The sequence below is a fragment of the Punica granatum genome, chromosome 5, assembly GCF_007655135.1.
Source record: "Punica granatum isolate Tunisia-2019 chromosome 5, ASM765513v2, whole genome shotgun sequence".
In the NCBI taxonomy this organism is placed as follows: Eukaryota; Viridiplantae; Streptophyta; class Magnoliopsida; order Myrtales; family Lythraceae; genus Punica; species Punica granatum.
In genome coordinates this window covers 30,817,468-30,829,615 of record NC_045131.1, presented here as the reverse complement: position 1 = coordinate 30,829,615, position 12,148 = coordinate 30,817,468, and the positions used below count along the sequence as shown (strand labels likewise).

General features: G+C 43.0%; 3 protein-coding genes and 1 long non-coding RNA gene across 4 annotated transcripts; 2 read left to right on the top strand and 2 right to left on the bottom strand.

Moving 5' to 3' along the window:
* Positions 1–1,442: 1,442 nt before the first annotated feature.
* On the top strand, positions 1,443–3,584 carry LOC116208251 (pentatricopeptide repeat-containing protein At1g31430). Its single transcript, XM_031541597.1, has one exon. It carries the CDS (start codon positions 1,537–1,539, stop codon positions 3,526–3,528), a length of 1,992 nt encoding a protein of 663 aa, XP_031397457.1. The 5' UTR covers positions 1,443–1,536; the 3' UTR covers positions 3,529–3,584.
* Positions 3,585–4,085: 501 nt separating this feature from the next.
* On the bottom strand, positions 4,086–6,590 carry LOC116208255 (ras-related protein RABB1c). Its single transcript, XM_031541600.1, has 6 exons — positions 6,283–6,590; positions 5,734–5,873; positions 5,337–5,419; positions 5,018–5,222; positions 4,789–4,857; positions 4,086–4,432 (listed from the first exon to the last, which is right to left on the bottom strand). Exons 1-6 carry the CDS (start codon positions 6,326–6,328, stop codon positions 4,340–4,342), a joined length of 636 nt encoding a protein of 211 aa, XP_031397460.1. The 5' UTR covers positions 6,329–6,590; the 3' UTR covers positions 4,086–4,339.
* A 954-nt stretch (positions 6,591–7,544) lies between these two features.
* LOC116208252 (ATP-dependent 6-phosphofructokinase 2) lies at positions 7,545–11,082 on the top strand. Its single transcript, XM_031541598.1, has 3 exons — positions 7,545–8,077; positions 9,552–9,867; positions 10,068–11,082. Exons 1-3 carry the CDS (start codon positions 7,764–7,766, stop codon positions 10,887–10,889), a joined length of 1,452 nt encoding a protein of 483 aa, XP_031397458.1. The 5' UTR covers positions 7,545–7,763; the 3' UTR covers positions 10,890–11,082.
* Positions 11,083–11,160: 78 nt separating this feature from the next.
* Positions 11,161–12,060, bottom strand: LOC116208256. Its single transcript, XR_004157025.1, has 2 exons — positions 11,627–12,060; positions 11,161–11,507 (listed from the first exon to the last, which is right to left on the bottom strand). It is a non-coding gene; the product is annotated as an uncharacterized LOC116208256 (long non-coding RNA).
* Between the last annotated feature and the right edge of the window lie 88 nt (positions 12,061–12,148).

The window sequence follows — 12,148 nt, the reverse complement described above, 5'->3', positions numbered from 1 at the left end:
AATTCGTTTAACGGATGTGATGGTTTTGTCTAATCAATTTATATATTATCTTGCTTATGAAAGTTCTTATTTTTATTTTATAGCTTATGAAAGTTCTTGTTTTCATTTTATGATAAAGAGTTAATAAAATGTTGAAATAGATAAAAAGTTGCGGTCTTGGAAGTGTTCCCGCCATCATTTGCTCTGACACGCTCACGAAGGCGAAACGACTCCTAATCTGAAGGTTGAGGGTGAGTAGGGTTGAAACGATCTAACGGTTAGGGGGCACGGGGAGAATTGACGTAGATTGACTTCCTATCCATTGTTGGATCAAAGCCAATCTAACGGTGCACAGATGCTCGAAGTGTGCTTCTAGTGGGGTATGTTTTGCGAGCCATTGAGCGACACATATCCGTAACTTCCTTGACCACCTGCATCGCACTTGCCCTAGTAGGGGGCCAATGTTGGGGACATGATTTCGGGCTCCGACCAGATACAGCCCCAAGGCCCGGCGACTTGAGCAAGGTCCAACGAGGTCCAATCCGATCATTCACAAGACATGTCTAGTCCTCCCAGCGAGATCCACTTGCGAGGCCCACGAGAAAAGGTCTACCAGTAATAGTTATTATAAGGAATTTCCTATAATAACAAGATACACTCTTTAATATATCGAGTATTTTGTCATGGTGGTAACGTAATCTATCTTTAAATCCTATATAAATACATGCACTTTGCATGTTTTTAGGATTGACATTACTTTTTCTGATATTCACAGCTCAAACTGACTTGAGTGTCAGAGAGAAAAATCGGGCACCACCGCCAATCTCCCCTTGTGCAGGTATTCGAGGTTGAACGTGGGCTGTGCATCTTGTTTCTTTATCAACGAGACACACGTGAGTCACTCGTGATTTTGATCCAAATTTCTTGGTCCTAATAAATTTGATAACATGAAAAGATATTCATCCACGGTTGAACTTCATCTGGACAAATACACGAATCTCTTTTGAAGAATAAATTCTGAGCAATCCAAAAGGTGACTAGCCACAAGCTAAGAGTTTTCAAAAAATGAATTCTCATAAGCACTTGCCAGCTTTTATATATTATCTTTCTAACATGATATCGGGTCACCATAACACATTTGGTACTTTTAATTCAAGCATACAGTACTTCAGTTTAAGTGTTTAGTACTTTGTGATTAGTACAAGTGTTTTTTACTTGTATTTTCAATTTAAATATTTAGTGTTACGATTGAAGTGTTTAATATTTTGTATAATTCCTCGCAAATAGCAAAAGTAATAAGCACTTGAATTGGAGTATAAAACATTTGAATTAAAGTATCAAGCATGTTATTGTAACTCGATATCGTATTAGAATTTTCCTATATTATGATAGATTAAGATCCAAACATCCTGTTATTCATCGTAAGTTCACATTAAACATGAACCTATAGACAGCTTTGATTTCCATCAAGGTTGATGAAACAGAATTGAAGCACGTGCCATAGCCCACAACCCCCAAGTCCAAACCCCCACACGCCGAGCCGGCCCGTCCCTCTGAATGTATCGGCAGTTGACATCCCGCCGCTACAAGTGCAATCTTCTTCTTCCACCTCCTCACCGACACTTCTCCTCACCCCCTCCGGCGCCGACGCTATCCCCAAATTCATGTGTTGCTCTTCTCAAAGCCTGCAGATCCAAGGACCAACTCAAGCAGATCCATGCCCAGGTCTTCCGGGTCGGCCTCGACCATAGCCGGAACGTCCTCGACAAGCTCGTCGTCTGCTGCACCGATCCATCCCTCGGAGACTTACAGTACGCAGAAAGGATCTTGCACTCTGCACATAACCGCACACTGCTGGTCTACAACTTGCTCATAAAGGCATTTGCTAAGGCTGGTAACTATAAAAAATCGATCTTGTTGTTCCACAAGCTGAGGGAGGAGGGGCTCTCGCCTGACAATTTCACGTACCCGTTTGTGTTCAAGGCGATTGGGGGTTTAAGGGCGGTTCGGGAGGGGCTTGGGGTTCATGGGCATGTGGTGAAAGCGGGGATGGACTTGGATCCTTATGTGGGCAACTCGCTCATGGACTTGTACGGGGGCTTCGGGAGAGCCGAGAGTATGCTCCGAGTATTCGACGGAATGCCTGAGAGGGACGTGGTCTCTTGGAATGTGATGATCTCGAGCTACGTTCGATGCGGGAAGTTCAGTAACGCAGTGGATGCGTTTCGGAGGATGTGGAGTGAGGGCATGCTGAGTCCCGATGAGGCCACTGTTGTGAGCACCCTCTCGGCTTGTACCTCGTTGAAGATGTTGGAGCTCGGGGTTGAAATTCACCGTTACATCGATGAGAATCTTGACCGGACCCTTATAATGAGCAACGCACTGCTAGATATGTATTCCAAGTGCGGGTCTTTGAGTACTGCTAGGCAGATTTTCAATGAAATGCAGGTGAAAAACGTTATTTGTTGGACGAGTATGATCACGGGGTACATTAATGTTGGGGAGATTGATGCAGCGAGAGAGTTGTTCGATCGGAGTCCGAGCAGGGATGTTGTCCTGTGGACCGCGATGATAAACGGGTATGTCCAGTTTAACCGCTTTGATGAGGCCATGGACCTATTCCAGGAGATGCAGACCGCGAGGGTTAGGCCAGATAAATACACCGCTGTTGCCCTATTAACGGGTTGTGCTCAGACAGGAGCTCTCAAGCAGGGGAGGTGGATTCACGGGTACATTGAGGAGCACTTGATTAAGGTAGATGCCATTGTAGGAACGGCTCTTATCGATATGTATGCCAAATGCGGCTGCATAGGGAGAGCTTTGGATGTTTTTCGTAGTTTACAGCAAAAGGATACAGCCTCTTGGACTTCGATCATATGTGGGCTTGCAATGAATGGTAAAGCAAGGGAGGCTATAGAGTTGTTCAATGAGATGAGACAGGTTGGGTTTAAGCCCGATGATATTACCTTTATCGGGGTTCTCAGTGCATGTAGCCACGGAGGGCTGGTTGACGAAGGCCGCTGGTTCTTCAACTTAATGAAGGAGTTCTACATGATTGAGCCGAAATTGGAACACTATGGGTGTCTAGTGGACCTTCTAGGTCGCGGCGGGCTATTACACGAGGCTGAGGAGTTGATTAAGGAAGTCCCGGCGGGAAGTATAGAGGTTGCAATCCCGCTCTATGGTGCTCTGCTCAGCGCTTGTAGGGTCCACGGAAATGTTGACATCGGGGAGCGGATGGCACAGCGTCTGGTGGGGATGGAATCAGGGGATTCGAGCGTACACACCCTTCTGGCGAATATTTATGCATCATGCGATCGATGGGGAGATGTGATGAGGGTGAGGAGGAAGATGAAAGATCTAGGGGTTAGGAAGGTGCCGGGGTGCAGCTCGATCGAGGTGGACGGTGTCGTACACGAGTTTCTCGTTAGGGACCCGTCTCACCCTAAAATGGATGATATATGCTCCGTTTTGGATAAGATGGTGGATATATTGTCGGGTTCCGAGGCCGGAGACATATTAGAGGACATGGTTTTGCTAGATAGCTGAGTTCACAATACAACACAATTGAATTTGGTACATTGATGCGTTAATTTCTTCTCCTCCCCAAGATTTTATATGTCAACGGAATCTGGTAGGTGAACTCCTTGGCTCCAACAAGAAAATTACAGGACTCGGAGGAATAAAATTTTTATCAAATCTTTTACATCCCGTTTGATTTTACAATTACAATCTGATTTTAAAATTTTAACTTTAACTTTTAATTATACTCACTACATAACAAAAATCAACTCTTTCAATTTAAAAAGATAGGCTCCATATATAAATTCACATGCAATTTCATTATACTCAATTCAATTTTTAATACTAAATTCTCTCAACTATTCAATATATTCATTACTTTTTCATTTTTTTCTCATAATTCAACAACACAATCATTACAATCAAATTAAAATCAAAACTCAAATCTATTTAACACTAAAACCAAACACACTTACAACCAGAAGAATAAGATCAACAAAAAGTATCTTTCAGAAGAGAGTTTTAAACCTCTGAGACATTCGAGCAGAGTATGGGAAACGAAAACTGACTTCGAGTAACTAAAATAATTGAAAGAATTAAGCAGTTTTTGGATATTGACAACTTGTAATAGGTCCAGCACCAGTTACAAACAAGAATATGTTGAATTTACAACGTGATAGAAATGCACCCAAAAGCAACCTTGAAAATATAAACACAATTGGAAATTGATTTACTTATGCTAGATAAAGGTCACGATATTTTTGGACACAAATTGAAAAACAACATGCATAAGCGAAAAGAGGTCTAGAGAATCAGTATAGGTCGAATCCTCCAAATCTTAACTGCAACAGCCTCCTGACTGGGAAGTAGCACCATCCCTGCCTCCTGATGGTCCGGGAATTCCACCATACCCCACCTTGATTCCATAAGACTGCAAAGCGCCAAAGGTACAATATAAGCAATTGGATGCTCCATAATTGTTGATTGTGTGCTACAAATAACAACTAGATACCAGATACATCATAGTAATCGGCCTATCTAATCACCATATTAGCCAACCCCACAAGTGTGTGTGTACAAACAAGTGGTCCATGTAGAAGCTACTGAGAGAATTAATAGTCTGCCACTTTGTGTGCATTCTCTCATAAGTACAATGTTGCACTACAGTCAATGAGATTGGCAGAAAGAAAATCAACTCTTTTACCATGTGTACATGTGAGACACCTGATCCATATCTCCGGAAAGCAAAAAAATTTGACTGCATAATGACCTACACAGAGTCCTCACCTCGTTGGAAACATCAAACACGCCATCCTGAATTTTCTTGTATATGGTTGCAGCCGTCTTGATAAATGCCTACAGAAAATCAACATCATAGATGAAGGTAGCCTTGAGGAAAAGGTTAGCTGATAACATTTTTCTTTTCTTTTCTTTTGGGTTGGTGGTTGGGGGGGGGGGGGGGGGGGGGGGGGGGGCGGCGGCCATTGATATCAAGTCTGTAAACAAGAAATCCAACCTCTTCCACATTCTGAGCAGTTTTTGCAGAAGCCTCCATAAATATCAACCCATGCTCTTTTGCGAACTGTTCCCCTTCTTCGGTGCTTACAGCCCTTCTGTGAGCGAGATCACACTTGTTGCCAATAAGCATTATTGTCATGTTTGCGTTCGCATGCTGCCTTGCATCCTCCAGCCAACTAGCTAGATGATTGAAAGTTTCTCTCCTGAATGATGAAACAATCGAATGCATCAAGTCCCAACACCATATCTCAATGTTATGCAGTATCATCACAGTCTTCAAAAACTTGTCCTGACCATCATAATAAGGAAGGAGATACCTTGTGATGTCATAGACTAGCAATGCACCAGCAGCCCCCCTGTAATATGACCTCGTGATAGATCTAAAGGACTCTTGACCAGCCTGAAAACAACATGGAAGGCAGCATTGCCAAACCAAGATCTAATCAACAACCAGTACGTTTGAAAAACGCGATGGAGATTCGCATAGCAACTTCAGCATAAATGATCAAACTCACTTCAGATCCCCATATTCTATACTTAAAAAGATTAGCAAACCATTCCCAAAAGCACAAACTTGCATAAGCTCAGAATACGAATGAAGACGACCCAGTACATTCTTTAGGAGTTTCCAGAGATTACGGCATAAAACTATAGCTGGTTCTAAAATACATTTGTTGAAATCACACACAATGCAGAAGAGAAAGCCGAACAGACCGTATCCCATATCTGCAGCTTGATCGGTTTGCTGTCAATGGTGATCATCCTGGCACCAAACTCGACACCAATTGTCAAGTCATGCACCGGCTGGAACCGCTTGTCCGTAAACTGCAGCAGAAGACATGATTTTCCAACTCCTACAAAAAGAACAACAAAAAAAATTAAGCGAAAATGGGAAAGAGGGATTTGCTTTGTGATTTTTGAAATAACCGCAATTCCTTTCACCATCCAATTCTATGCAGTTCAAGTCCGCGAGTAGTTCGAGCACAAAGCCTCGACATCACAATCGAAACTACGGCATAATCCTGAATCGAAATTTGAAATCGACAATATCCACTACAAAAATCACTACAGAGAACCATTCAAATCGACATTTACAATATTCACATGCGAAATCACAATAGAGAACTATCCTAATCATGAATTGAGCCGCGTATGGATCAGGTGAGCGAAGATTATCCACAAACTGTTCGAGCAGTAGGCGATAAACAACGCGGTCAGAAGATAAACAACAAAAGACTATCCGGAGAGAGTTAAATTACTTGCCTGTATCGCCGATGATGATGTACTTGAACAGGTAGGCGTACGACATCTCTCTCTATCTCCCCCCTCTCTCTCTCTCTCTGCCCCTGTCCGTGCCTCGTGAGCCTCGCTCGCGATGATCAGATCGGAGCAAGCTTTTCCGATGAATAACGGAAGGAACCAGAAGGAATCCGACGTGAATTCGATCTGCAGAAGGAACCGATCGAGGAGGGGAAGGAGAGGAAGGAAAGTGGAAGAAGAGGAAGAAGGAGACGAGCGACGGGACAAAAGCGATGTCGTGTAGTTGCAGCCCGACGGAACTCACAGGTATTTTCAGCGTAATTTTAAGAATATTTATATTTTTCTTATTTAAAATAAAATTTGATTATTGTTATTGGGTATTATTTATGTAATTATGAATTAGTAATTTTGTTTTTGCAGAAAATAATAATTCGGGATTTAGGAAAGGCCGAGAAAAGCAACGATCAGCTGTAATGCAGCTTCGTGTGCGTTGTCATCCCCACATTCTCCTCCACCGTCCACTCCTCGGAGCAAAATCACTGTGTGTCTGTCCCTATTTATACCCTATTATTAATTTATGGGAAAAGTACAAAATCCCCTCATAGTTTGAGATATGAACAAATTACACCATCTATTTTTATTAGAGATAATTAGTCTCATGTGGTGTAATCCGTTAGATATAGGAGGTTACACAGTTAATTTTTTTTATTTTTAGTTCTCAATCTTTAACATTTTTAATCATTTTGGTTCTAAATCTTTTTCTTTTATCATTTCTATCATAAACTTTATATTATATTTTATTTTAGTCCTATAAAGAAAAGAGAAGGAGGGGTCGAGGCCGCCAATCGACGACCCCAAACCCTCCATCGAGGTCGTCAGTGACAAAACTGAAACAAAATGAAAAGTTTAGGATATGAATGATAAAGGAAAAAGATTTAGAACCAAAATGATTAAAAAGTTAAAGATTGAGAACTAAAAATGAAAAAAATTAACGCTGTAACCCCCTATGTCTAATGAAGTACACCACTTGCGGTCTAATTGTCCATAACAAAAACACATGGTGCAATTTGTCCCGATTCCAAACTATCGGGGGATTTTTGTACTTTTCTTTTAATTTATTATAGGTAGAGCAGTCAAGTAAGTGGGCTCGGCCCATTACTGATTATGGGCCAGGAATTAGGAGTTGTAGCCCAAGACAGAGGGCCCACCCAGGTCATAATGCCAGACAGTTCTCCTTCCGACGCTACATCACACATGTCCTGCTCCCGGCAGCTCCACGCCATGAAAGTCCTGATCATCAGCTCAGCTGCTCTCTCTCTCTCTCTCTCTCTCTCTCTCTCTGTTAGTTGTTCTTTTCGGTTCTAGTCTTCTTCCTCATCGTTAACATATAATTTCTAGTGTCTCCAACTGATCATTCCTAGTATAGTGGTGGCGGATCATCGATCGTCAATCAGTGATCATCATCGGCGCCTACTAAACCGACCATGGCCGGCATATCGTCCCCGGAGACCGCCAACGTCACCATCAACAAAGACAACAACAACTCCGGTGCCGTAGGAGAGGAGGTGGCGGCGGAGGGACTGTCCTTCTCCGCGGTGACGCTGCGGAAGCTGCCGCACCTGACCGACTACCTGCCCAAGTCGGACCTCCAGGCACGGCCGAACCCGCTGGAGAGGAACGAGTTCTTCCACCCGACGGAGGGGTTCTACATATTGTCGTCCGACGTCATCCTCCGCCAGATCGTCTATGACCTCTCCGGCACCTTCCCCAGCACTTTCCCCCGCTTGGCTTACCACCGGTACATCCATCATCTCTCCCTCTCTCTGAATATGGGCTTTCATCCATCACCATCAGTCAGCCCCAAGACCTTTGGTTTCAACTTTCACCATTACTCGAGAAAATAGAACGTTTGGAGTATTGTTATGAAGATTATTTTGACCTTTTCCCGATTTATATAGGTTGAGCTACTGGTAGCTATTTTTTATTTTTGGTAAAATGTTTGGTGCTTGATAGTAATCTAAGAATACCAAGTCTTTCGATTGTAAATATTTTTGTTAATCACAGCCAAAATTTAAATCCGAGGGGGGAGGAGATCACTATGTCCTGATATGCATAGTAACGCCAATTTTTCTTGGAAACAATCCAAACTTTACGGCAAAAGAGATGCCTTGAGGGGCATTTAGTTTGAGTATATGGAAGACTGAGATTACATCTGGTAAACCGGAATGGAATGGAATTGCTTCTATGTAATAAAAGATAATAATATTGAAACAAAGGTGTTGATTTTTTTTTCTTGGATGAATTTTAAAATATAAAAGAGTGTAACTAATATATTGAATTTATTTACCAAATGTCATCCTATATATATCTGTAGATATATGAAATTGAAATAAATGTATGATACTTGTATAAAACCTAGTTAAAATGGTGGAATGAGTTTTATCAAACTAATTTGAGGGACTGCTCATTCCAACTTATAGGAGTGACATTAAATAGGAAGATGGAGTGGAAGGATTAAGGAAGAGAGGACCATTCCATTCCATTCCACCTCATTTGGTACGCAACCTGAGATTATATGGAAAATTTATGCGTAGAATCATTTTTGATGAGTTGCAGGTCGAAATGTGAGTCATGGGGTGTTGGGTGGATTTATTCAAGTAGTTAGAATATGGGTGATTATAACAAAAGTTTTTTTTTTCCTCTTACGAAAATGTGGCGTGCCATGGTTATAATCCGAGAATATCAAATATTTGGTGGCAAAAGAATGTAATCTATTAAGATAGAAAGTCCAAATTTTCCGAGAAAATGTGAACTTGACCTTGCAGCAATCGGCCCTTCAGAATTATGCAAATAGTTAGTGTGTCCTCGGCCAAAAGCAATTCCAGTTGGCATCTGCTTGTGCTAGTTATGGAGTGGTTCTGGTAGATTTGGAGTGCAATAGGTTCCTAGTCCCCTGCAATGCAGCTAAGTTTGCTTATGGGCAACGCATTTTTCCGCTAGATTTTGAGCCCAATAGGATCCGACTCCCTTGCATTGCAGATAAGTTCACTCACTGGCAGCGTATTTTGCTAACAACAATATAACTCATGGCTACGTCTTACATATTTAAGTATTTAAACTTCTGCTTGTTATTATTTACAAAGGATCATGTCTGCTTCTTTTGTGAGTGTGATTAGACTTGAAACTGATGCTGGAAACTCACAATTTTATCGCTTGTAAGGTGTGGTATTATTTGATTATACGTTATTGTCCACTTTGTATTGATGTGATAGAGCTGGTCCGCGTCGGGACATCTACTTTGACCCTGCCAATGTGAGGGTTGCTATTGTCACTTGCGGGGGCCTCTGCCCTGGGATGAACACTGTGATAAGGGAGCTTGTGGTGGGCCTTTGGGAGCTTTATGGGGTACGCGAGATCTACGGGGTGGTATCTGGGTACCGGGGGTTCTACACGTCTGAGCCCAAACAGCTCAGCCCAAAGATGGTTCACGGGTGGCACAAGAGGGGTGGCACAGTCCTTGAGACCTCCCGTGGCGGGTTCGATCTCAAGAAGATTGTTGATGGCATTCAGCAACGAGGATTCAACCAGGTTTGCACATATCTTTTGTATTAGTACTATTTAATTTTAGAACAATTTCGAGCTTGGTTCAACACGTGATGCATAGGATGTAATCATCGTGCTGCATATGATTATATAGTACTTGATATTGGCCCTCATCTATACGTTGAGGACGTGCTATTAAGTGAATATTAGGATGCGTTCGTCGATTCTTATATGCATGTGAGCAGGTCTACATCATTGGCGGTGATGGAACAATGCGAGGAGCAGTGGAGATTTTTGAGGAAGTACGCCGCCGGAAGCTGAATGTATCAGTCACAGGGATCCCCAAGACGGTCGATAACGATGTTGGAATAATTGACCGTTCATTTGGGTTCCAGACGGCTGTGGAGATGGCTCAGCAGGCGATCAATGCGGCCCGTGTGGAGGCCGAGAGCGCGGTCAACGGCATTGGGCTGGTCAAGCTAATGGGCCGGAGCACAGGCCACATTGCTCTCTATGCGACACTGAGCAGTCGGGATGTGGACTGTTGCCTGATTCCCGAGAACGACTTCTTCTTGGAAGGGAAAGGAGGGCTGTTCGAATTCCTCGAGCGGAGGCTGAGAGACAACGGGCATGCAGTAATAGTAGTCGCTGAAGGTGCAGGGCAGGATCTTATTCCCAGGACCGATGCACAATCGGAAGAGAAGGACGAATCTGGGAATCCTGTGTTCTTAGACGTGGGTGGGTGGTTAAAGTCCGAGCTGAAGAAGTGGTGGGCGCGGGACCACCCGAACGAGCTGTTCACTGTGAAGTACATCGATCCAACCTACATGATCCGTGCAGTCCCAGCAAACGCAACTGATAACCTCTACTGCACTCTCCTGGCTCACTCGGCAATCCACGGGGTGATGGCGGGCTACACGGGATTTGTGTCAGGACCCATTAACGGGAGCTATGCGTATATTCCGTTGGACGAGGTGGCCAAGGAAAAGAACAAGGTAAACACACGGGATCACAAGTGGGCATGGGTCAGGTCTGTCACCAGTCAGCCGGATTTCATAAGGACTTAAAAACCGCTGCTAATCGATTGGTTCGGCATAGGTTAAGTACGGATCTATTGCCCATATGAGACGGTCTGCAAGTCATTGGGACGACAGCTATAAATTCTTAAGGGACGGTGCTCTTTAGAATAAGGATTTGTGTAATGACTTTGGAACAGGCTTACTCAATGCAATATTATGATCAGATCCCTTCTCTCTCTAATCGTCATCCTTCTTATAATTGACTCTTGACACCGGCAAATGATTGGGACCAATATATGAAGAGGGAGGGAGGGAGGGAGGAGTGGGTGCTTTGACATGAATGAATCTTTACAGAACCGCAAAGTGAAAGTGCCCAATTATGCGAATTTTATCATCAACCAACTCTTAATGAAATCTTTCCATGAAAGTTGCAGCAAAGAGCGTGTAAAGTCTAGTCAAAAGGGAACGCTCCCCTCGCTTTGTTTTGCTTTTCTGGGCTAGAGATGTCTGGTACCGATAACCTTGCTGCAACTTTCTTTGTGAAAAGCTGCACATCTATGTATAGATAGATGTCATGTGCTTTGTGATTTTCAGTTGCTTACTGTTGATGGAATCCGATATCGCCATCCGCATACCTTTTGTTACAGTTTCACTCCATGGCCTTTCCTATCGAGCATCCAAAAACATGGAAAAAGTAAAGAGGGACAACATATCGACCGGTTAAATTGCATCTAGATGGAATTGTAGGAATCCATCATATACGAGTAGAGGATGTCGTTTCGTACCTCTTTCGTTGCTTCCAAAACCTGACCATATGATAAGAAGGCGTATGGGGACAATACTGAGAAGTATGGTATATCATCAAAAGATCACGGTGGGGCCAAAAATGGAGGAAGCATCCTGATCTCTCACCCCAAATCTCAAGTCATTTTCTGTCAAGCTGTAGCTTTTAAAGCTCCATCCAACTACAGCATGCAATGCAGGTCGACGGCATCGCACCGTCGCAATGTTTCCAAATCTGGTGTAGGATAAAAGCCTACGAAAAAAACCAGATGGTGTCGCTGTTTGATGGAAGGAATTGGCTTTGGTGGACAGTTGCAGTTGATACTTCTTAGACAACAGTGCTACCTCGTCAATACTTTTTAGACAACAGTGTCTAATTCTATCAGCAAGCACCTTCTTCATGTGAGAGCATTGCTTCAGCTTCACTAATGTTGAAGCTTCATTGGACCTTCACTAAAAGACAAAACTGGTGCTCTGATTGATAACTGATAAGATTATATTAAATTATATAATCACATGAATGA

What these genes read in the sequence shown, in the direction of transcription:
- LOC116208251 (XM_031541597.1), top strand. Translation starts at nt 1,537, where the DNA reads ATGTATCGGCAGTTGACATCCCGCCGCTACAAGTGCAATCTTCTTCTT.
- LOC116208255 (XM_031541600.1), bottom strand. Translation starts at nt 6,328, where the DNA reads ATGTCGTACGCCTACCTGTTCAAGTACATCATCATCGGCGATACAG. An exon ending in CTGCTCAGAATGTGGAAGAG is followed by an intron (nt 4,858 to 5,017) that starts GTTGGATTTCTT and finishes GATTTTCTGTAG; the next exon opens with GCATTTATCAAGACGGCTGC. An exon ending in TGTTTGATGTTTCCAACGAG is followed by an intron (nt 4,433 to 4,788) that starts GTGAGGACTCTG and finishes GGCGCTTTGCAG; the next exon opens with TCTTATGGAATCAAGGTGGG.
- LOC116208252 (XM_031541598.1), top strand. Translation starts at nt 7,764, where the DNA reads ATGGCCGGCATATCGTCCCCGGAGACCGCCAACGTCACCATCAACAAA. An exon ending in CCCCGCTTGGCTTACCACCG is followed by an intron (nt 8,078 to 9,551) that starts GTACATCCATCA and finishes TTGATGTGATAG; the next exon opens with AGCTGGTCCGCGTCGGGACA. An exon ending in AGCAACGAGGATTCAACCAG is followed by an intron (nt 9,868 to 10,067) that starts GTTTGCACATAT and finishes GCATGTGAGCAG; the next exon opens with GTCTACATCATTGGCGGTGA.